The sequence below is a fragment of the Stegodyphus dumicola genome, chromosome 4, assembly GCF_044657685.1.
Source record: "Stegodyphus dumicola isolate Sdum_Otavi_A_Nest chromosome 4, ASM4465768v1".
NCBI classification, from domain to species: domain Eukaryota; kingdom Metazoa; phylum Arthropoda; class Arachnida; order Araneae; family Eresidae; genus Stegodyphus; species Stegodyphus dumicola.
In genome coordinates, this window is record NC_140771.1 from 174,591,980 (window position 1) to 174,618,016 (window position 26,037).

Sequence of the window (26,037 nt, forward strand, 5' to 3'; positions counted from 1 at the left end):
GCAATATTTCATTTCCACGCTAGCCGAAATGGTAAACATTCTTTTCAGTATTAAGAGTAATATAGAAAAGCAATATTTCATTTCCACGCTAGCCGAAATGGTAAACATTCTTTTCAGTATTAAGAGTAATATAGAAAAGCAATATTTCATTTCCACGCTAGCCGAAATGGTAAACATTCTTTTCAGTATTAAGAGTAATATAGAAAAGCAATATTTCATTTCCACGCTAGCCGAAATGGTAAACATTCTTTTCAGTATTAAGAGTAATATAGAAAAGCAATATTTCATTTCCACGCTAGCCGAAATGGTAAACATTCTTTTCAGTATTAAGAGTAATATAGAAAAGCAATATTTCATTTCCACGCTAGCCGAAATGGTAAACATTCTTTTCAGTATTAAGAGTAATATAGAAAAGCAATATGCTGCTCCAGATTATAGAGTTGGTCCCAAAAAATATTTTAGCTTCTGAGTGTATATGTTACGGTGAAACAAATCTGCAGAATGTCAACTTTCACCGGTGAATGTCAACATTTACATAGTCGCTTAGTGCATGCCCGAAATATTTTCCAAATACTCTCATTTCTGATTTACACCGGTAAATGTCGACATTCACCAGGTATTAATGCGGGTGTTGAACATATAAGAATATTATATTTTCTTGTCCGTAATTCGGTTGCGAAAAAACGCATTTGAAACTTAAAACAAGAACTTAAGAATATAAGAACTTAAAACACACAGTACATTCAAAATGAGAAAGGAAAATAATAGAAGTTTACTAAATTATGTGATTCAAATCTTATTTATTGCAACAACTTAAACTATTATGACACTTTGAATTGCACAAGAGGCCCTTTCTTTTACACATGTATTTATTTGTGGAACACTTTCTTTTGCAATGACAGTGTGTACATATACTCCTCTCTTTTCGACCTACATCAGAGCATATCTGTAATTGTCGACATACACCGGTGAGGTCCGAATGTACAAGAATGTTATGCAATATTCGATCTTTCACGGACGTATTTGGTGAATTTTGACATTCTCTGGTGAAAGTCGACATTCTCCAGTCTCGGACTTTCACGGTAAAATATACACTCTTTTGCCAAAAAAAATCGAAATACCATGAAGGATTTTTTTTTAATGAAATTGAATATGTGTATAGCCCATACACAGAAAATAAAATGATTAAAAAATCAAGGTCATATGCTTCAATTTGTCGAGGCAATGAGTATTAGAGGTTCCTAATGTCATCCTGCGACACATTTTCCAAGGCATTCATCAGTTGTCGCTCCAGATTTGCGATATTTTGTGGTGCCCGAATCTGGCGGCCTGCCAAGCCCCAGATATGCTTGATTGGTGAAAGGTCTGTTGACCTCCCTGGCTAAGGAATAGTATCAACCTAACAGAGGCAGTCTAGAGATAAGCGAGCGGTATGTGGCCTGGCATTATCTTGTTTAAGAAAGGTCTCAGGATGATGTGACATGAAGGGTAATGCAACCGGCTTCAGGAACACATATCGTTGAGCTGGTAAAGACGTACGGAGGAAGACTAAAAATGATCTGCTGTCATAAGAAATAGCGCTTCATACCATCACACCAGGGGTTATGGCTGTATGCCTTTGTAAAACAAAGGCTGATTGGAACCGCTTGCCCCGTCTTCTCCAGACACGGCAGTCATTTGCTTCAATTGTGAAGCGGAATTCATCGCTGAACACTATACGATGCCAGTCTGATGGCAGCCATGATGATTGGCTGCGACACCACTCCAGACGACTCCGCCGATATTATGGGGTCAACGACGAATATCTTAAAGGCCTATGTGAGCGTAATCCCTCTTCAGATAAGCGCCGTGAAATAGTGGACGGTACCACGGGAAGTATAGACGTGGCTGTAGTGAGTTGAATATTCGACAATTATACCGTTGGGGCGGTTCGGGCAAGGTGAACAATCATTCTATCTTGCCTCTCATTTGTGCTCCTTGGCCTTCTAGTGCCTTCATTTCGTCCGCAGTTTCCTTGTAGCAGCCATTGTTGCTACCTTCTTTGCACAACAGTGTCTGTACGCTGCAGGTAGAGGCCAATTGATTGGTAAAACCACCCAGCTTCTCGCAACCCTACAATGCGATCACGTTCGAAGTCGTTTAGTTATTTGTAAGGTGTTCGATATCATTGTAATTGCATCTTCAGTTGCTTATTTACGGAATTAAGATGACAGCAACAAAAAAAGATAAATTTTCCACCTCTGTTACTGGTTTTATATTTTGTGAATTGCGCACTAGAAATGCGCGCTATGATCGCAATTCCTGTTCAGTTGGCTTGAAACTTTAATCATTTGCATGTTCTATCAAGATGTTTTTGCATACCAAATTTCGTCACGATCGCAAAAGTCCTTCTTTGGTGCTTCGATTTTTTTTTGAAAAAGAGTGTTATTAGAAACATTTTTTAAATCATTGTTTAAGAGAACAGTAACTGGAACTATGTTTTCTAAATGCACTGCAGACTCATTACATCTCGCACTTGCAGAAAAATATTTTCTTTGCTTTTTAAATAAAATGTTTTCAAAAAAAAATCACAAAACTAATTTTTGGTTTACCATTTTTGTTCCTCAGGTCCTCGTCGCACAATTACAGAAGATGGACTGTACATACGGAATATGAAACCTTCTGATGCTGGGAACTACACTTGCCGAGCTTTCGTCGTGACAAAGCACAACTCTCAAATAAAGGACAAGCACATAACGGTCCACGTCCATTGTACGGTTCGTTTGAACATCGATGTTTTTCCTGTCTATCTGTCACTCTTTCTTATGTGTATGTGTACGTATGTGTCGGTGTATGTGTGAGTTTGCATGAACCTGTCTTATTAACAACTGTTATAAATGCTTGGATGCACAGCAAGACTTTATGTGTCTGGACTGTCTGGAAACTTATTTCATCTGAATATTAGGAAAGTACGGATAATTATGGTCTTCGTTTCCAAAGTTAAAATTACATATTCCTGTACAAGAACTGCATAATTAATTTTTTTAATTGAAGAATAAAATTAATTATTTTATTCATTCACGCTTTCAAATTAGATATGCAATCTTTTTTAAAATTTAATCTATTGCATACAAGTTTCGAGAACAAATGGTAAAACTTCGTGATAAGATATTGAAGTATGTTGTCTGCGAAATTAGATAGTAAAAGTGCCTTTATCAAATTCTTTCACTTAAAACGATTATTTCCAAGTGCCTTATCTTATGGAAACATTTCAGACTTTTCTGTATTTAGTATGTAGGGCAGAGTAATGAGTATGAAGATTTACAGCCCTTGATTGCTTGTTTTAAGTAATATGATTTCCATTACATACTTGCAAATGCTATAGGCCTTTTTGATTTCTCAAATCGAGTAAACGAAAAACTGATTTATTTCAATAAGACCGACTACTACTAATTTTTACGAATAACGTGTTTTCACTTATCCATTTCCAGAACGGTGGACTGTGAGAATTGGAGTTATAAACATGGTCAGCAATAATGTTTGTGTTGTGTCGTTCGATAAGTAAGGTACTTGAAAGGCTTCCTACTCAGTTGACACTAACACTTAAATTTTCTAGCAACAGTTATATATATTAATCTCAATAAGCCAAAACACTTACTTAGCATTGCGTTGTGTAATCGGATTAACCCTTAATTCATTTTTGGTGACCTGGTGAAATGACATGAGTAAGTAAAAAAAAAAAAAAAAATACACTTAATTATTTCAATGAAAACAAATTTGTTTATTGGAAAAAAATATCCTTCAATTTAAAATATCATATGATAGAATCAATATAAAAAATAAAATAGATATTATAGTTATTAAAGATATTCCCGGGATATATCAAAAAAATATTCAACATAAGATAATCTCTAAGACTTATCTCTCAATATTGCACATAAAAATGTAATGCCATTATTAATTCTAGTAAGTTTAACATATTTCTAGACTTTTGCTTAACGGGTTTTCTATAGAACAATTTTCAAAAATTTTTCAGATATAATTGTATTTACACCCTTATTGCACATACATAAAATCAGTTTTCCAAAAGGAGAGCAACTTTAAAGAAAATTTCCAGGAGGAATTATATTCCACAGAATTTATACTAGAGTAATGACTTAATGTACAGACTATTAGCACTAATTTAGGTTTCAGAGAACACTCCTTTACTGCAGAACTACAAGATATAACTTTTCACATTCTGAACGTTAACTATTAACTTTAGCTGAATAATTCAGTTTACTTTTACGGTTCTTCAAATAATAATAATAGTGACAATAAAACAAGGTAATTTCTTTAAGAATGAGCTTTTAGAACTTTGTAATATTTCTTTTCAGACAACTCTAATAATAAAGATAATGATAACGAACCGAATTCGTTTTTCTTCTCTTTTTCTTCTCTTTTTTTTTTTTTTTTTTTTTTTTGGGAAAAAATGCTTATTATTAACATCAATAATTCCAAACAAAAAAAAATCACTTTATGCATAACTCATTTTTTTTCTAATTTAATTGGAAGAGCAACCTTTTTTTTAAATTTTATTTTAACAATTAACCTCACTCTCACCTATAACAACTCCGCGAGATCTTGCAGATTTTAAGATTAAGAAATATCTGAATTTAAAGAAATAACAAGAAAAATTTAATATCACCCAACTGAGGTTCCAAGACCGAGGTCTCCTGGCAGGAACATGTAACAGCGAATTCAGGCCAGTGGATACCGTTGACTGTCCATCAGGATTCAGAACGGAAGAGAGGCAATTTAAAACTGGTAATCTGGTTCCAAAAATTTCATAACTGAGGTCCATTGAAGTGAACTGGATCAGACGAATGCAATTTGACTGTCCATCAGGATTCAGAACGGAAGAGAGGCAATTTAAAAAAACTGGTAATCTGGTTCCATAAATTTCATAACTGACGTTTCCATTGAGGTGAACTGGATCAGGCGAATGCAATAGGACTATTATTTCCTTTTCACAATGTCATTTACTCTTTCAAGATGTCGTTCTCTTTTTCTTCCCTTTTTTTTTAATTTGACTAAAAGTACTTTTACCGTAGACATGAGAATCGACGCATTAAATTGCCCCGGGCCCAAAGGCTCCGAGAAAGGAAAGAGACGCTCATCGTCCAAAAACTGCGTAATAAACAAAAACAGCAACTCCATGAGCTGGTGTCAGGGGTGAGCAGAGAAGCGAAGCGAAAAACAACCCCTTTTAGACAAGACGGGGCAGCCAGCTTGGCTAAACCCCCGCCCGAAAAGGTGAAAAAAACCCGTTACCAAAAACTTCTGCCTTAAGCAATGCAAAATTTTACCAAACTCAACCAGTTTGAATTTTTAACGGATCTCCAAACTCGTCAGAAATCGCGCCAAGATGAGGCCACGCCTAAACACCTGCGCTTGTAAAACGTGGCAACCCTGACAGGAAATGGCTTTTCCAAGTCCAAAGAACGCACATTTTTTCGTTGAAAGTGAACTTTCGAAACTCTTCCTCCCCCCCTTTTTTGTTAGAAGAAAAATTTAGGAAGTTTTAATAATTAAGAGGCCATAACTAAAAATTGATTAAAGCTAGGATTAAGAAAGTAGTCTCAAATTAAGGAGCTAATTTTTCTGCAACTAATGATATTAAATACTAAGAGTTTGACTTAATTTTTATCATGAAAAACTGAGTTTATTACATGAAAATTCACCTATATCCATTGTCTGAGTGTACAAGTTTGAAGACGCAGTTCGCGGAAACTCGAATAGCCGAAATAGATTACACTAGAATTAATAAGCCAAATAAAAGAATATAACCAAACTTGCTGTGTAGCTCAAATTTTGACTAATTACAAATTAAAATTTTGATTTTTATGAATCACTTAATTATATTAAATACGCTACACAACATTTGCAATTAAAAATTGATAATTTTGATCACTTCAAGGAATTTCATAACAATATCAAGTGTTCAACTATAGATGTACTTTCCAGGGTTACATACCCAAACCGAATGTCGCCGTGACATTTATCTCGCTGTCCATCTTGTACATACGGAAATATTTTCATTTTGTTATTGATCGTTTTGAGCGAATGAATTAAATTAAAGCACTTTCAGTCCAGTTTACCTAATCCCTACTTTAGAAACCTGAAATCCGATCATCACTTGTCGGAGACCTTATACATTTACATTATTTATAAGTACAAAATTTGTAAACGCGTAAACATTTTAACAGCAAGCTCAGTTTATTTTCTCATCAGAAGAAGAACTGTTGAAGCAACTAATTTGATTTCGTATTTCTAGAATCCTGATAACTGGAGTTTTGATATGCTAAAAACGAAATTAGCATTACAAACTCTGAAATTTCTGAGACCGCATGCTTATCATGTGTATGTGATTTAAATGATCATATTAGAACTTAAATTAATTAGAAACTAACTAGCGTTACTTTTTTCTGAGATATTTTCACAAAGCAACAATTTTTCAATGAATAACTGAATGCATTACCTGGCGATAACTGCATACTGAAAAATTGCAATTGTTATTAAATTTTGCATAATGTAAACTACTTTTCAGAGTCATTAAATAAAGAACAGGTTATGTTGTAGCTAATGCGAAATCGCTGTCATCATCCTTTACTAAAAAATCTCAGTATCATATCTTCAATTAATATTTAAAATCATTTTTAAAATTAGATATTAATACAAAGCTGTATATTTGAATATTATTTAAGCAATGTAAATATTGCTTAAATCATAATAAGATGTTTCAGGTGCCATTATATTAAGTGCTAACTATTTGCAGAGAAAATTAGGCATTTTATTTTAGTGCAGGAGACGTAAAAATATGCATTGCTCTCGTCGGGATTCGACGTCCAGAATTTCCGATTGCAATGTATATTTATATTTTTAATTATTAAGCCAAAAGGGCTATAAGTCTCGAAACACGATTTTGAGTTGTTTCACTTTACTGCATTATTTCACTCTTCACTCGAGTGTATCGCCATTCAGAAAAACGGACTAACGAAAGATATTATTATTTCTTATTTAATCTGTATGTTTTTAATTAACGAACTAAACTATATAAAAGCAATAGATGCAGGTCTTAATAATTTTACTTTCTTTCCCCATTAATCTGATTGATTAAAATAAAATTTCGTTTAATTTTTTACATATCTAATTAAAAACAATATACATTTTTTTAAGATTCACATTATACATTTTTCACTTTTTAAGTACACAAAAGATATGTAACGTTTCCACGTTAGTCTAAATGCATCTAACATCCTAATAAATATTGTTCCACTTGGATCATACCTATCTATAATCTCTATTGATAACTCATATTGAAGCTTAAAAGAGACCTCTTGCGTGATCTTTAAGATATCTATAAAATCTGAACGTTTTCCCACTTTTTATTTGTTTGCTTATTTAGTTAGTCGGTCTTTTTTCATATTTTATGTTTATTTTTACAGTTTGAAACTGACTTGATAATAACATTATAAGGACCACAGATTTAGTCACATGTGGTTCCTAATCGCAGGAATACTGAAATGGCAATAACTGGCAAGATGATTTTTTGAAATGGCGAAACAAAAAATGGTGCGGCCTCGGTCTGAGAACAGCTGACACAAAGTCCACTGTTTGTTATTTTTGAATCGCTTATAAAATTTTGCGAAATGTGTAATTTAATATGAAGGACTCAAATTTGAATGAATCTGATCTATTAGAGTCATGTAATTTTAAGTAGTAGTCATTATCAAAGTTTTCAATTAACCAACGTGGAAAATTAGTTCCATTTTCATTTGTTTTATTTATCTTCACTGTAATTTCATCTGTGCGTTATGAATGTCTGCGCCATTTCTGTGCGACGATTATCGCTGACAGTTGACAGCTTTGAAATTGTAATTGATAACTCTAAGTTGCTATTTGATCATAGTTTGAGACTTGCGATGTGAAATATGTCGCATAGTTTCAAGCCTGCTTTGCGAAATGTGTAAATCGATCGAAGATAATTTATAATCCTTTATTCCCATATGCAATATGTGGCAGATTATGGAATATGTAGAACATGTCTTATAATCTCCCACATAATGTTTAAACACACCTAGTAAATCGACACAATTTTTCGACATGCAGACAGCCTCACGACGGTATATAAGTGTCTTTAGCACAGTCTATAACAGCTGAATAATCACTCTGATGTTCAAAATAAAATTTTAACTAATCCTTCAAACACCTCTCTAATGCCACTTTGGAGAAACGAAATTTTTGAATGGATTGTCGGTAACAATGTTAATCAAATTTGGATGAATTAATTAATATCGTCTTAGTTAAAAATTTTCTAAATTAACCGGTGACAAAAGAAACAGAGTGCAACGAAGAATTTTAACAAGCATTACTGTGAAGAACGTTGACGAGATGTTAAATATTTTTACATAATCTTCAATTTTAAATGATTTCTATATAGCTGAGTATTTCTTTATAGCTGAGTGCCTATTTAAACACTTCATAAAAGCATTATTCGATAACAATGTAGTAGATTACAAAATTAAAACCGATTAAGAATATGCAAATTTATTGCTCATTTGGTAATTCGTTTCAATAAATTTATTACGTTGAAAGTTACTTCTCCCGCCTTCTTAGCATGCCTTCGTGGTGTAGTGGTCAGCACGCTCGACGCGTATTCGAGAGATCAGTGGTTCGAATCCAGGCGATGGTATTGCTCCTTTTCCATCTCTTCTGCTTTCGAAATAACCTAATACTTCTACAGTGGTACCTGAACTAAAGAGGTGATGGATGATGATTCTCCACCACAAGGATTTGGCTTTTGGATCCCCTAATCCCCATTCGCCCTTTAAAAGAGCCGAGTATATAGAGTATTTCTCCCGTCTTCTTAGCATGCCTTCCTTGTATAGTGATTAGCACGCTCGATGCGTATTCGAGAGGTCCGTGGTTCGAGTTCTGCCGAGAGCACTGCTCATTTTTCATCACTCCTGCTTTCAAAAATTACCTAATGTCTCTACAAAGTATATCTCTATAATTATTGCTTATAGTTTTGTTTAAAGATGTTCAGTTTTTGCAACACATAAAATGCTGGAAAACAGATTTTACAGTATTTTAGAGATAAACCCTCCTAATCAGGCAGATTTTAAAAGCTTTACCAAAATGCGAACCACACAGACTGTCGGACATCTGCTGTCATGGGAATAGTAACAATAATGTAAAACAGTCACAGAACTTACATGCTGCTTACTTTATTACATAATTTATGCTAGAACCTTTTTGATAGCTTATTAATGGACGGATATAATGCTGAATTTTCTTTAATACGCAAAAAATATCACAAAAAGACAAGATTATTGATAGCAAAAAATCTAAAACACTAGTAATTAATCAGAAAACTTAACAATCTGAAACAATTTCGACTGCACTGACAGCAGCCACTCACAGTATGACACATGTATTAACTCATAGCAGTGGTAGAGGCAAAAATCTGCTTTTCTTAAACATCTGAAACGCTAGTAAATATACATTTTTGTTGGAATGGATTCCCTTCCCTCATGTTATGCAGAATGCTACAGTGTTAACAATAACCTAGTTAAGTGAAGCAATTACATCTCTTTTGGGGATACTTGTGGGGTTTCACCGAACGTTCGCATTGTTCGCTTGGGACAGGTTTTCAATTGCGAACATGAAGAGCTAAACGTTGACGCTAAGCAAAAGAGAGGGAATATGCATTCAAATAAGAGATCTACTTTTAGTCGCTTGTTAAGAATGATTGGCATATCATTATTTAACAACTCCCGAAACCAATGAGGCATGCACTAACGTGTTGAGGAGAAAACAAACAGCAGGTAGAAAATTGCCGCTGGCGCTCTGACGACCAGCCGATGTCTGAATGCACGGGCGTTTCGGGCGACATCACTACGAAAGGTTTAAACTTGAATTACTTGTATAAAACAATCCCCTGGCAACCATGCATGGGTTCTAATAAGTATCAAAAGAAGCCCTTGTCACGATTTAATGCCTTCGTGATATAATGGTTAGCACACTCGACTCGTATTCGAGAGAACCCTGGTTCGAGTCCCGGCGATGACACTGCTCATTTTTCATCCCTCCTACTTTCAAAAAAAATACCTAATGTCTCTACAAATTATATATCTATAATTATTGCGTGTAGTTCTAACCCTGGAGGGTGACGCAAAGAACTCTGTGAGGCTACTGACTAGGATCTCTAACTATGAGTGTAGGGCACGGGAGCACATAATTATTGAACTTGGCGGTTCTACTTGTCACTTCCCAAGGAGGAGATACTTTGAGACGATAGTTCATTGGCCTGCGTGGGTGGGTCGGCGTAAGTCACGGAGCAGTTGGTACTGTCGCTCGGTGTGGGACGGCACTGAGTTTGCTAAGTAATGTCCTGCTGCGAACTGAAGCCTGTGCAGTACTGGCAGGCAGCAGTTTTGACGACTAATCTGACCTCCAAGATTATAGTGTCCGATTGCGGTGATACCTGAGAACCAGGAGTGGTGACGCCGCGCGTCCAGGAGGTAGCCGTGGCCGTTGAGAGACAAAATTTTAATGTCTGCCACTCCGAGTTGGGGACCCGGTTTGGCAGCATATTCCTTTTCAAGTCACGAGGCCTACCCTATGCCTGATATGGGGTTTTATTTTGGGGCCAATCCGTGTAATGCTTTAGGTGGGGCACGTATACAATTACTTACTTGTCATGAGTTTTCATGAAGGGGGAATGTAATTCCATAAAAGAGAAACTCTGATTAAACGTAGGTTAGCTTTATTAGGCTTGTACCTGAAGTATCAAATTATAAATTTTACAAAGTAATGGTGTACTTGACTTGGCATTAAATATAGCATTAAATCATGTTCGATAGATAACAGTTTTCGACCTCTGCTTCCTCGCTCGCACACTACAGTTTCGATAAGTCTCCTTTGTACTGTAAGTTTGATACTTAAAATCTACAAAATGCTTTGCAAAGAAGGAGTTAAGTGATTGAAGAGGATTGTAAAATCGCCAAAAATTAAAAAAGAAAGTTATTGGTTAATCTAAACGCTAAATTGTCAGAATAATTCCTTATTTATATGGTATCTGAAAGAAGAAGGTATGTACTGGTGGAATATTTCAAGAAAATCTCTCTCAGCGTTTCAGACATTCGTTTGCTGGAAACATCTAGTCTGTTGACGGTTTTGCAAAAACAAAAAAGCCGCTGTGATATCACTCCTTTCTTCATCCTCTGCCTCATAGAGAAATAACTCCACGCTGACTCTCAATCTGAAGGCCTACTACTTTTTTGGCGCCTTCAGATTGAGAGCCAGTGCCCTCCATACATCACAGCCAGTTTTCACGAAGGTGTTAAAAGCAGTTTTCGCAATGGCCAGTAGGACATTTTTCATATAGTTGGTTTGGGTTTTTCTTTTTTTTTTCCCTTTTACTGCTTTAATGTTAGCGGGCTCAGAATCAAATGATTTTTAAAGTAGTATATGAAATAAACACATATAGTGTAATGAATGGCCCGAATGTAAAGTAAAATAAAATGCATTGTAAATAAATTTTAATTCCCTATACAATATGCAATTTAATAACTAATAAATAAAAATCTAAACTACAATCATGTAAATACGCAAACTTATAACAGTATCAGCTGTTGTTACTACAAAACACATTCCCGAAAATACTTCGGTTCTTATAACAATACTTTTGCGGAACGTCGCTTCCTTATGTTTCTTTGACAGATGCCCCCACTCGAATGCAAATGACATCATCATCAACCGGAAATAAATGAAGCATTTTATTCAGTGAAATATATAAAATGTCCCTAATCAATATAGTACTATATATTAAAAGTAAGTGTACAATGTGCGTGCCGCTAAAACTCAGAAACGAATTCTAATGTGATCGAGTCAGTGATATGGTGTGGTTACCCTTCATGGCACGTCATCCTGGGTCCATTTTCCAACAAGTTAATGCCAGGCCACATACCACTCGCATATCTCTGGACTGTCTCCGTGCGGTTGATACTCTTCCTTAGCCAGCAAGGTCACCAGACCTTTCGCCAACCGAGCATGTTTGGGGCATGGTAGACTGCCAGATTAAATAGCACAGACATAAAATATCGCAGATCTGGAGAGACAACTGATGAATTCTTGGCAAAATGTGTCACAGGATGATATTAGGAACTTTTACCATTCCTTGCCTCGACAAATTCAAGCATGCATTGCCGCCAGGCGCGGTTCAACCAACTACTAATTTGAACATTTAATGGGTGATTGTGAGTCGTGAATAGGTACTATGACCTTGATTTTTTAATCATTTTTTTTTGCTGTGTATGAGCTATACACATATTTAATTTCATCAAACACAATCACTTCCTTCATGGATTCCTTTTGAAAAAGAGTGTATTATTTAGTACAGCTCGTTGTAATATTATAAGTACGTAAATACCACAGAAACGATTTTGCGTAAATTTAATAACAGAAGAAATAATTTCTCGAGACCTACCTATGCATGCTTCTTCAATGAATTTCTTGTACAGCGCACAGGCTGGAACACAGATTTTCTCTGAGCGAAGCGGCAGATTAACTTGTTTTGATGAGGTGTTGAAAATGCGCCACGAGTTTCAAAACTTTAGGAGTATCAGAAACCCCTATACCGACAGACAATGTTAAATTGGCCATTTTCGATGTACCTTTTCTCAAAATCTGCTGCGATCTAAAATATAATGGACGATAATTTGACAAGTCGACTGGGCTTTATGCCTTTTTCCATTCTTCTTTTACGTTGGGAATAATGACACTTTGTTACCGTCTACAGTAAGGTCCATAATCTAGTTTTTCTTGCTACAAAAGTACTAGCGAGTTTTAATAAGTGGACTAATCTAAATATCATACCCATTCATATAAATTCACTTATTAGGTTCCCGAAACACTTACCTTACGATGATTTATATTTATATATTTTTAAATCAATAAAAGATAAATAATCAAAATATTCTAGAAAGGTACAAGCAATGCATATAAGATGGGGTTTCGCCGTACTTTTTATAGCTTAAAAGTGATGTACGTTAATACAGATAAAATTACTTTGGGTTTTCTGAAAAAAAAATAATAATGTAACGAATCTAAAAAATGACTGAAAAGAAATTTAGAAGGTATATGACGACAATTTTGATTTCTTCTTCCTTTTTTTTTATTTTTACAGAAAAAGTGGAACCAAAATACCGAAGCAAAATAATGGCTTAAGGACTTAATAAAAAAAAAAAAAAAAAAAAAAAAAAAAACATAACTGAAGGAACTCAGTGATCCTTACTTTCGTATGACCCCTAGAGTTACTTCTACTTATATGCGTCCTTGGTGAGGGAAAAATAAATCTACCAGAGAGAACAAAGTTCAGGCGAAATAAAGTGGATAGATAGTCTGCACGCAGAAAGTACTTGAGCTTTGGACGGGGGGCGGAGGGAAAATAAAGAAAAAAATATCTAGCACTTACAGCATGCAATTCGCCTTCACTACCGAAAGTGGAGTTTTTTAGTCACGATAGAATGGCTAAAACCGTAGCAGTCAAGCGTTTGACCAAAACGGATCACTAGAAATATAATTCGGAAAAGCAAGTTGAAATAAATTACCGTAACGAAAGAGTTGACCCATAATTTTTTTCGGCATTGAAAATAGTACGGCATATTTGTCATTGAATAGGAGATTTCAATTTTATTAAAATCAAACATATGTAATTACTGAATCAGTAAGTTTCACCAAATGATAAATACTGCGATTTCATTGTTTAGTATAATCAAGAAGTAATCTAATATGATAAATAAAGTAGAAGATGATTTCATTTCAGAAATTAACGAAGAGGTTTTTAATTTATTCGTCTACGAGTATATTTAATAACGTATTCATTTGAGCATAAGAAAGTGAAACAACAGGAAAAGCTTAATTATCAAAGTGCAAATGACTTGGGAAGTGAAGAAAATTCACCAGGTTTGAATGAATGCACGTACTTTGAAGGGGGACAAAAAATGAAGAATGATAGTCTTGTCACAGTATACAATGTTAATTATCCTGAAGCATGCTGAAGTTGTGCATAATTCAGCATTATGCAATTAAGAGATAACAACATTTTGATAAAAATGTATAATCTCACACTGTTGAGACTTATTAAATGTTACCCGTTTTCAAAGTAGGATAACACAATTTTTTTGTTCACAGCAATACTGTTGAACACAATGAGGTACGTCACGTTCTTGGATTCTCAAACTGGACAATCAATTTTCAATACAACCTTGATGTTGTACTGAAGGTGTGTGTGTGAAGATATTATTCATAACGTTACATTGAAGGCAGTATTGATCTGCGAAGTACATTTATTTGCCTTGACGCTATGTAGAATGTTCAGCTTACACATGACGCTATGCAGAATGTGTAAACTTCGTATGCCGTAAAGCTCAGAAAACCCAAGTCAATGTTTGTAATAAACTCGAGCTTAAAGTTGTCCGTAAAATGCAGAAGTCGTTTTGTAAGGGGTATTCAAAATCTCAGGTGTTCATTCACTTTTTACGTGAGCATTAAGTGTTTTACAAAATATAATTCCACAGAAGAGTGTGGACACTCTACATCGAATCATGGCAAGAGTACAAAGGCGACAGCAGCAAAGCCTTGGTTGCCAGGGAGGATACCTCCAAGCTATGGTATTAAACAGTGAATATGTTTTGTAGATTACCTTACTTAACATTTACGTAACAGTGTTGAGCTTTATTTTTTGTCATTTACTGTAATCTGATTATTATCGTATTCTGAGAAACGATAAAATTCAAGAGTGTCTGCTGTTGCGAACTTCTACAAGTAGTCATTCTTGTTATGTAAGAACAACAGTGTTTAGATGCTGCAATCGCAGTGCAAAATGGTGCAACATGCATATTTGCCGGCCTGTGAAGGTACTGTTTTGGGCTCAGTTCGGAGATGATCGACGAATTTCGAGAAGCTTCCAAATGCCTGGTCTTCATGTCTTCGGACTTTAGTACCTGTGAAGTCCGGTTCTGGAGATTCCTAAAAGACCGTGTCTATGAAGGACACATACAGATCCTGCTTGAACGGAAAGCAAGCATAACGAGCGGTATTGCTAAAACGTTTCAAGAAACCTTTCGTGGAACTGTTAAAAATACGAGAGTGAGCTTTAAACATGCGATTATCATAAATGGAATGGTTATTAGACAAATGTTGTAATTAAATATAGTTTTATATTGAATTTATTGTTATTTATGCGCAAATGTGGTTTATTATTTTCTATTGCAGTTTTACTTTCTCCTTTTTCTTTCTTTAGTCAATGAAATGTGTGTGTCACATTTCGACCAAATCCATAGATCTACAGAGATCTAATTATAACCATCCTATACTTGTAATTTATTGGTTAACATAAATGTTTAAGCTAGCGTACTTTGCTGCGATTATTGGTGTATATAGTTTTATACTTTCTTTCTTTTCCTACATAAACATTTGCTTCAGCTCTCGTTCGGTATTTCTTAGTTTTCGTCATGGCAGTGTTTAAATAGAGAATCTTTCTTGCAAAATGCGTAATGAAGATCTGTAGATTTTCTAGTAACATTCTAGAAACTGATCATACGCATTACCGAAATCGAAAGTTGAGTGGAAGAGCTGTTTATTGCACCAGAAGTATGCGTGGGAAGAAATGAATAATTCACCTTTTTATTCTGAAGCTGATGGAAGTAGACCAAAATATTCTCCTACGATTTGTCCTCCACCAGCTTTTTTTAATTACCTCACGCTCTTCCGTCTTTTGCTCATTCTCTAATTCAGTGATGTGTTACGAAAAATTGCCGAAAAATAAACCACACGTTTACCCGAACTCAATTCTAGATTGCCGGGGTGATAAGATACAATTACCACCAAATATTCAAGGCAGAAGTGATTTACTTGATTAGGTCTTCGGATAAATCAAGGCAATCTAAACTACGAAGGGTTGTATAAATTATAAAATAAATTTCCATTTAATTTTAAAATTAATTTGAAGATAGAAGTTCTGTCCATTGCCGTCTTTGAATGCATGTTAATCAAATAAATTTCAGTTAATGTAAATCCGTAATTTACGATAGAATATACGGAGAAAGCAAGTTACAAATTGTTAAATCTATCTTTTCTTTATTTGTTATTTCCCTCTTTTAAATTGTTATTGTTCGTCTGTTTTCTTCCTTATTAAAAAGTGCTAATAATTAAAGGTTCAGACTTGGTTAATACTAGCAGATAATGTTAAAAAAATGCAAAATCAAATTAAATACTAAGTACAAAAGCATATTATTAGCGTAAAATATGCTACCATTCTTAAGAATTATGATCCAGACTTCATGTCTGCTATCATTTGACGCAGAACCTATGTGGATGTAGTAAACGTTCTGCCTATTATACTTTAAGCATTAAGTGGTTTTTGTTGACATACTTTAATGTTTTAGGCACATAAAGAAAAGCAGAAAACGTTGTTATATTTTTACGAATATAGGATAACATTTATATTGCGTAATACTACTCTGAAAACATGTATTCAGCAGTCTTTTTACAGACATCTGTTTTTGCAATTTTCTTTGAAGTTTCAGATTTATCCATCCTACTAAAATATTGTTTCTTTGAGAAATATGAGTAAAGGCTTACATACGTTCCCTAAATTCGCTATTCTAATTTCCTTTGAGGGCAAATTTAAATATAACTTCGGGAAGAAATATTCGCTTAAGAAGATTGCCTTTTTTAAAACAAATTTACCTAAACTGTGACGTACCTGGTATTAAAATGTATGCAAGGGAATTTCAAACCAGAAACTAAATGGATTTGTTTCATTTTTCAACGCATTACTGGAGGGAGAAAAGATTTTCTTGACATTTCAAGTGAAGTTTATACGTTTAGAAAAGAAAAACTTTTTTAAGCTTAGGAGAAAAAAATTCGTTATATATTTACGCGTTACAATAGTAAAAGCGTAAACTGTTTCTGAAGAACTGTATTTGCAAAGATATAAGCGAAAGCAAGATGTATGATTTTACACGCTATATTTAAATCGCATCTATCCCATAAGGCTAGAATTAAATAACAAAATATACTGGTTTACTGAAATGAAATTTGGAGATATATTTTTGCATAAGCGCTTATCTCTGCTAAAATGACATCATTGTCTTCAAAAACAAATAAATAAACCAAAAATTTGTAGAAAGAGCTGTGTAGACGATTAATGTGGATGAGTTAAATTATCAGTGCGAGAGCAGCGTAAAACGTATCTCGTAGAATACAACAAAAGCTAGTCTCAACCCACCTGTAAATATATTGCCTATGATGAAATAATATATGTGTTACCGAGCAGTGTTAAGAAACTCCGTCATTTTATGTAATACCTTGCTATTTTATGAAATGCCTTGCGGTTTTAGGCAAAGTATCAAATATGAGAATTGTTATGTATTTTTTAGTGATTGTATGCAATACCTAGGTATTCTATATAATGACAAATGCTATTTACGTAAAGTGTATAAAAAAGGTAATGATTAGTCTTGTATGTAAAAGCCGTACATTTCTAAAAAATACAAATGTCCATTTTCGAAAAACAATGAAAGAATGCCATTAAAAATTTTTATTTAAAATACGTAAAGAAAAATTAAAGTTACACAAAACAAAATTTATGCCTTTCTTATGAAAAAAATACAATGCATGGAAATGTAGGAAATGTATGGAATTAGGGAATGAATGTATTAAATGTAAGGATGTTCGAAAAGAATTGGAGTTGTATTTGCAAACGTTTCCGGTTTATCATTTGGTATTCCAAAGAATGACTATGAAATGTACGAAATGTTAATCGTTTCGTATATTGCGGGCCCAGTTTTCGGTATTCAATAAAATGCCTAGGTATTCTATTATAATGCTGACTGACATACATTGCCGATAACGTGTGCTACAGGATGCTGAAAATGGGCCATTAAGACATGAGCCATGCATCTTCCTCAATTTATTTCCTGTTTGCTTTCTAAATTAGTTATAGTTGTGCACTTTACACATATTCATTTTGTAAACCACGAAATGTTCCCTGAGTTGGTCTGTTCACTGTGATTTAAGCCGATGTAGAAATACCTGTACTCAGTGCATTTACTGCACGGTTTCCAGTTGTTTCATATTTCCGAAATTTTCGTAATTAGATTTTATTGGCTAATTACGACTGCTGTAAAACAGATTATTTCTTTGACATTTTTAATTGCATCTCATATATGCTGTACATTTGATCCGTAATAATCGCATTTATTATTAAATAAAGACTACATTGTTTATATTGCACCAACATAATTACAAAGTGAGACATCTTGCCAGAATAAATGAATTGCTTCTGTTTGCTTTTGTTCTGGCTAAATATTTCAAAGATTAAATTTCCATTTTAAATTACTGTACTTGCAAACAAAATGTTTTCTAACTAATGTACATTTCGGTATCTTTCGCATTTATTCATTCTTTACTTGCGCGGATTGGTCAATGGGGGGGGGGGAATTTTCAAATTTTCAAATTTTGTAAGTTTCCAAGAAGCACTGTATCACCAAATCTCCTTCATTCTTTGCTTTATATCTCCGTTGCAGGGATTAATTGGGTGAAGTTTCAAATTTTGAAAGTTACCAAGTAGCACTGTATCACCAAATCTAGTTAATTTTTACAATTTTATGACTGTTAATCTGTTAATAATTAGCAGGCAATTCTTTTACTTTTATGTATTTCTTAGATGAGTAGATCCAAATATTTTTTTCCTTACATAGTAACTGACAATTCAAGGTTTGAAGACCTTTCTTGCCAGAATCATTTCTAGAAAGTAATGTTAGCTACAATTTAATGAAATGTAACAAAGAGTTACTACGGCAAAAGAGAAATCAAATTCCTGAACTTATTCATTCCTGACACTAACTTTTTCTTATTGAGGGAATGAAACTTTATATGACATCCGACACTGTTTCCAATAGAATTTAAATAATAATTGAGTTACCCAGTATTTTTCTTTTGTAAAGTGGCTTATTCTGATAATTACTTTTAAGCAAAGACAGACTGCTTATCTTTCGCTTTTGTTATTATATTTTTGCTATTATACTTATACTACTACTTATATAAACACAAATTATTCAATTGTATTGTATTGAGAGCGTTTTATTAAATACTCTTGAGAGATCTAGATAATAATTAAATAACATAAAAAATCAGATTATTTTAGTTAATTTCGATACGTTGGATTCGAACATGCAAGTTGAAATTTGCCAAGTATGCTTAGTCGGAGATTGATTCGAAGTCTTAATGAAAAAAAAAGGGTTTCACGAAATGTGAACAATTTATTGTGTGTACAAATATTAGTTTTATGTCTATTATTGCCCAAAAAAACGGGAATATAGTTCATATTTTTCTTATTTTCATTTCTTCTTATTTATTGCCCAATTCTATGGAAACAAATTGTCAGATTGTCAAAACAAAAATTAGCTGTAGAGCCACTCTTTTAGTCATTGCAACCATCAATTCTGGCAAAAAATAGGTTTTTATTGAAGAAATAATTTAATTTACATATGTTCTTAAAAACTTGGAGTTTTAGCTAATCTGAGAATTTTAACTTCTTTTTAATTTCTGTTTTTAACTAATGCATCTTGAATAACTAATGCATCTTGAAACTTAACTTTAACTAATGCATCTTGAAGTTTATCAAGAAGAAATGTAAAAGGCATCGAGCATATAAGGTGTAAATTAGAATGTATCGTTCAATATCATACGGATGATTTAATTTTATATCTTTGTTGCACTGCTGTGTCGATAAGGTACACTGAAAAATAATGCATAAATTATTACCTTCTGAATTTTATGGATTGACTAAAATGCTTTCCTTATTTTTGCAGATAGACCAGTCTGGAAAAATCCAGACGTAGATACTTTTTATGGCGTCATTGGTTCCATAGCGAACCTCACGTGTGAAGCACAATCCCAGCCACCTCCTACATTTGAATGGTTCAGGGGAAGAACGTTGCTTGGTAACAGTCAGATTTATAGAATCATCAATGGCATGTGGAAAAGTGTTATACAGGTAATATAAAAAATCCATGTTTTTGGATGTAGTTGCATTACTTCATAGAGTTACTCGTATTCTAGATGCAGGATAACTTCTTAATTTTTTAAAAATAATAAATATATAACAGCTGAGAAATAATGGAAAAAAAAAAGGGAAAAATATCCGAGGTACATCGCCCATTCTCCTAGATCATTTTCTTAAGTTATATTCGAAAGAGTTTTATATTATATATATATATATATATATATGTGTGTGTGTGTGTGTGTGTTCCGTTTATTTTTTATGTACGTTCCACTTGTTATCTGGACCACTTGCACCTCATCAGCAATATGAAGAAATGCCAAACTTCCTTATAACATGAATAAATCTAGGCGATAACGTTATTGCTATATATGTTTCAATATATGCTTTGTCTTAACCGTACACGATACAACAGTTTTTGAAGATATATAAGCTTTTAAAGGAACGCTAAACTCGTAATAAAAATCCACGTACATCAGTGATTTCGTGAGGTACCTCTCACAGATCATTGCTCTCACACCAATCCACGGGCACCATTTTTAATTGGTATTAAGTGGCTTTAAGAACTAGTAGCGTAAATTTATAGCATTAGTAAAACAAATGCTGAAAGAAAGTTTTTGACTGAAGTCTGGAAACCTACAGCAGAAAAATACCTTTTGCTGTACAAAATTTGGTTAGTAAACAACAAGTAGCAGAGACACAATAGTACCAATATCTTTGTTGCGTCGCTGTATCTAAAAATTAAATTAATAAACATTACGGGTACAGCATTTGCATGTGGACTGCAAATTTTATCTTTTTGTTCAGCGGTTTTAACTTTAGAACATAATACAGCTAAAAGTAAAGCGAGAAAGTTACAGTTAGTGAATACAAGAATACAGAAAACAAAAGTGTGAGCCACGGAATGCGAAAATAAGTTTTCGCAGATTGGCGATCAAGTCAGAAAGGCAGACGATCTGGTGGCCGAAACTGTCTTCCTTCGAGAGTATCCTAAAAATCAAAATTTTCCTATTTCATTTGAGACACGTGTCATATCGAATGCAGTGACTAAATGTGTGCAAGACATTCTGTGGTCAAAGTTAACCATATTTATTCCGTGTCTTAAAAACAAACTGCTGCTAAATTTAGTTTAGTATACGCAATATTCCAACACCAAATGCCAAGAACCCATTCTCCGGCCGTAGGTAAGAAAAATTATTATGTGAACCTAGAGTGCAAATGTCACAATTTACAAAGAACGAGCAGTCGTATTCACAATTGGATGAGAAACTTAGCTGGACAACGTACTTCATGAAATCATGAAAAAGAAAGAAGATGTTGAGAGATGTTGTAATTTGTCTCCATGGCAAGAGAAAGAAGTAAAAATACTACACACACCACTCTGATCATCTGCAGCCCTGTCATAACCTAGTCATTTTCTTCTAAATGTTAATGGGTATGTTTTGCTTATCATTGTCAGTAGAATGCATTTGTGCATCTGGCGAATTTATTCAAAAACATTATGCATATCATATTTAACAAATGGTTAAGATGTCAGAATTAGGCTATCTCATATTTGGTGACTCAGTTTGACAGTTCATATTTTATGAATATATTAACTGTATCTCCAAACAGTTGATATCCCAATATTTCCAAACACACTCATGTCCATAAATTAAGGATAATGCAAAGTCAGGCAAAGGAAAGTTAGAAACAAAACAAATTTGACTTTTTTGTAAAGCTTATTTATTAAACAAAAGGTAAAGCGCAAAAAAAGATGCTATATGTTTGATATTATTAAAAAAAAAAATTAGGGATTTTTTCTCCCTGGAGCAAATTACAAAACTTTATTTACAAAAAACAATATTACATGGTTGGTATGATTGTTAATACATTGTATGTCTCCCAGACGATGCAATACAGTCCGTACAACGCCTAGGCATGCTGAGTATCAAATTATCGATCTGATCTTGGGGGGCTATCACACCACTCAAAAAGCAATGCTTTCCGAAGTTCCGGTAGACATGTAGGAGGAGGTTGACGGGCTGCAACCCGTCGGCCAAGAATGTCCCACGCGTGCTCTACTGGATTCAAGTCCGGTGAGAATGCTGGCCAGTCCATACGGGCGATATCCTCCGATTGAAGGCATTCGATTACGATGTTTGCACGGTGAGGACGGGTGTTGTCATCTATAAACACAAATTCTGTGCCCATGGCGACCCGAAACAAACGTACATATTGTTCCAGAATGACTTCTCGATAGATTTGTCTTGTCATGGTTTCAATTTGAACATGCAAGTCAGTTCTGGATCCCAGAATAATTACACCCCAAACGAGAACTCATGCACCACTGTAACGGTATCGTTCAATGATGTTTTCTTGGTGGTAACGGGTACCTGGAGCTCTCTATATGGAAGTCCGGCGAGAATCAGACTGCAAGCTAAACCTGGACTCGTCGGAAAACATCACACAAGCCCACTGTTGCTGTGTCCACAATGAATGCTCTCTACTCCAGGCTAACCGCAGGCGACAGTGAGTTGCAGTAATTGGAACGCATCTGACAGTTCTATGAGCATATAGACCAATCTGTCCTAAGCGTCAGTAGATGGTCTGCCTTGAAATTGTCGTACGAATGGCTGAAGAGAGCTGACGAGACAGGTCTGAGGCTGTGCTCCGCCTGTTTCTTTTGGCAGTAACTGCCAAATACCGGTCCTCATTCGGCGTTGTAACTCTGGGGCGACCTGTGCTATAGCGCCTACTCGCATTACCATCGTCTTGGAATCGTTGCCAAAGCCTGTAGATGACAATCTGGGCAATTCCAAGTTCGTCTGATACTTCCAGTTGGGTACGCCCACATTCCAGATTGCCGATAATTCTACCACGTAAAAAATCATCCAAATGCGTCCTTTGTGTCATAACTATTCGGTTATTGACCTGAAATGCTTATAAAGCTCCTGGGAACAATTTTACTTCTTTGCTTGTACTCCTTATATACCACTCTTTTACTCTCTCGTAATTGTGACGTACCATCGGTGTCATCTGGTTACTTCCTAAAATTTGCATATGATTCTTGAAAATGTGTGTAGTGATTTTACAGGTGATATATTTATTTTAGAGTTCGATTTCCGCGTGACTCCGAATTATCCTTAATTTATGGATATGAGTGTGTTTGATAAGTCTTATGTTATATTTTCCCATAAGCTATATACTTAAAAATAATAATTAAAATAAATAAAACACAAGAATAAAAATAACAATTAAATAAATAGAACACAACAATAAAAATAATAATTAAAATAAATAGATAGTTGAACACATCATGGTCTTCATTTTCTAGATAATATTGGCATCCTTTAAATAATGTAAAATCTCTGTTAATCGTACCAAATAAGAGGTAATATCAAAATTACGGCCCTCACAATCGGAAATCGGCCCTCACAACGGAAAGTATGAAAAATATTTCTTCCATCCATCGAAACTAACTTTATGTACAGTGAGCCAATGAATTAACCAAAATCTAAAAGAAAAAGAAACTACCCATCCCTTTTCATTCGTCGATATATGAATTTTGGTGGTAGGGTACTTGATTTTCAGAAGCAGTTGACACTGAAAGACATCATATTTAAACTGTCCGTTGCTTAGAAAGATATAAAGAACGTTCCACTAAATCGCTGCTAGCGTAAACTGGGATCTATATAGCATTTGATGATGAAGACAGAAATGACGAAAATTTACTTCGTTTAAGTTCATCCCGCACTGGTGCCGACATTTTGGTTTACATGCATGTTCACATAAGGTTAGGATTAGTGTAAAGTAGGTGCGGGATTGGAAAGATGTAGACAAATGTGGTCTCGTCACACTTTCTCAACATGACAATGAACCTGAACTGGGAAAAGAGGGAGATTATGAGGTTTATGAGGAAGACATAATGTTTTGAAGCTTCACTTTTTACACAATGCATTCTTAAAACTATGGCAAAAATTCTGAAGAGCATTCGAAACTATACGCCTATCACTTTAACAAATGTAATATATTCTTATGATAATATATATGGTGACTGTAAAATGTTATTTAATTTTGTTTTCTTCGGGTACACAAACCATGTTTTTTCGATTTAATTTTAAATGATTTATACGATTTTCTAAATTATTTTTATTATGGCCAATAAATCCAAAACATTACCAACGGACACCGTATGCTGTAATTTCTACAGCTGGCGTCACAAAATATGAAGAGCTTAGTTCGGAAAGTATATATTTAATTATCCGGAAAAATTCGATTATCCGTAACTGGCTGGGTGTCGTTGCTGCCTACGACAAATTTTTAATTCAAGCCTCGTAGTACCCCTGTTTGTACACTGCTGGCCACCGTAAATGTAACAAACACCCTGAAGGAAGCATGCAAATTTACAACAAGCATTATTGGAGTGAGATATGCAAATGATTAGAATTTCATCGCAGACGTATATCCCGCGCGTCTGTGGCGCCACTTCAAAGCGCTATTTAAGCCTTGGAGTTTTTGACGATTTCAAGTTCGGGAAATGTGTTTTTCTTGTGGTTTTGTTTAAAAAAACGATCAATTATGCCTCGTAATAAACATCGATCATCGTTTGATGAAGTACCCGAGTTCGACGGAGGAAGGATAGTGGCCTACCGAGAGTGTGGATTATCTTTCAAGGAAATCGGTAGTCGTGTTGGACGAAACCAAACAACTGTAATGCGGATATGTGACCGTTGGATGCAGGAGGGTACGACGGACAGACGTGTTCGATCGCATTCACCTCAGTGTACCACGTCACGTGATGACAGGAACAATGAGCGCATGGCAGTGATGGATCGCTCATTCACATCACGAAACATAGCACAGCACATTCAGTCTGTAACGCATCATCCAGTGTCTTCACGTACAATTCGACACCGTTTACACAAGAGTGGTCTGTCCGCAAGACGTCCATTGCTTCGTCTACCCTTGACGTAGAACCACAGACGTCTCCGCCGCCAATGGTGCGATGAAAGAAGGATGTGGACTGTAGAATGGAATGAAATTGTCTTTACTGACGAGTCACGTTTCTGTATGCAACACCACGATGGTCAGATTCGAGTCTGGGAACACCGTGGAGAGAGGATGCTAAACAGTTGCGTTTTGCACCCTCACACTGGTCCTGGTTCGGGTATTATGGTTATGGGGCGCTATTGGATATCACATTCGCACTTCTCTAATACGCATTGCCGGTACTTTAAACAGTCAGCGCTACATTTCCGAGGTGTTCGAGCCAGTTGTCCTTCCTTACCTTCAAGGTTTGTCCACAGCCATACCATATTTCAACATGATAATGCGCGACCACACGTGGCACGCATTGTCCAAGGGTTCTTAGTCAATCGCCAGATTGAATTGCTTCCCTATCGGGCTCGCTCTGCGGACCTTTCGCAGATAGAAAACATGTTTTCCATGGTTGCTGAACCATTGACCCAGATTACATCGCAAGCTGCCACAGCAGATCAACTTTGGCAACGTGTGGAAGCTGCTTGGTCTGTTGTACCCCAAGAATACATCCAAAGCCTCTTTGAATCAATACCGAGGCGTGTGGCAGCGGTGATCTCCGACAATGGCGGATAATCTGGCTAATGATTCTGGAAGGAACCACACTTCACAGAAGTCTATAAATTTAATCATTTCATACTTGATCAACATGTTATCTATTAAATATATTTGTTGTGATATCTCTTGCCTTTCTTGGTGTGGCAATTTGGGTGGCCAGCAGTGTAATTAGAGCGAGGTTTGGAATCTCAAAATCCAAAATACCATGAATACTTAAGCTGGCAAAAGATCTATCAGCAGATAATTTTGGTTCAAAAACAGTGCGAAAAACTAATTTAAAACGAAACAACAGTGATTTAAAATTAGTGAAAGCATACCCAGAATGATAGTGTTATTATTTATATTCCATGTATGAATCAGTTGAA

The 26,037-nt window shown here is 35.0% G+C and overlaps 1 protein-coding gene across 1 annotated transcript in view; it reads left to right on the forward strand.

The window, feature by feature from the left end:
* Positions 1–26,037, forward strand: part of LOC118190126 (igLON family member 5-like) — a 297,074-nt gene that overhangs the window by 229,066 nt on the left and 41,971 nt on the right. Inside the window, exons 5-6 of the mRNA XM_085815792.1 lie at positions 2,608–2,751; positions 19,905–20,089. Coding sequence (XP_085671918.1) covers positions 2,608–2,751; positions 19,905–20,089 — 329 coding nt within the window. The remainder of the gene's footprint in view (positions 1–2,607; positions 2,752–19,904; positions 20,090–26,037) is intronic.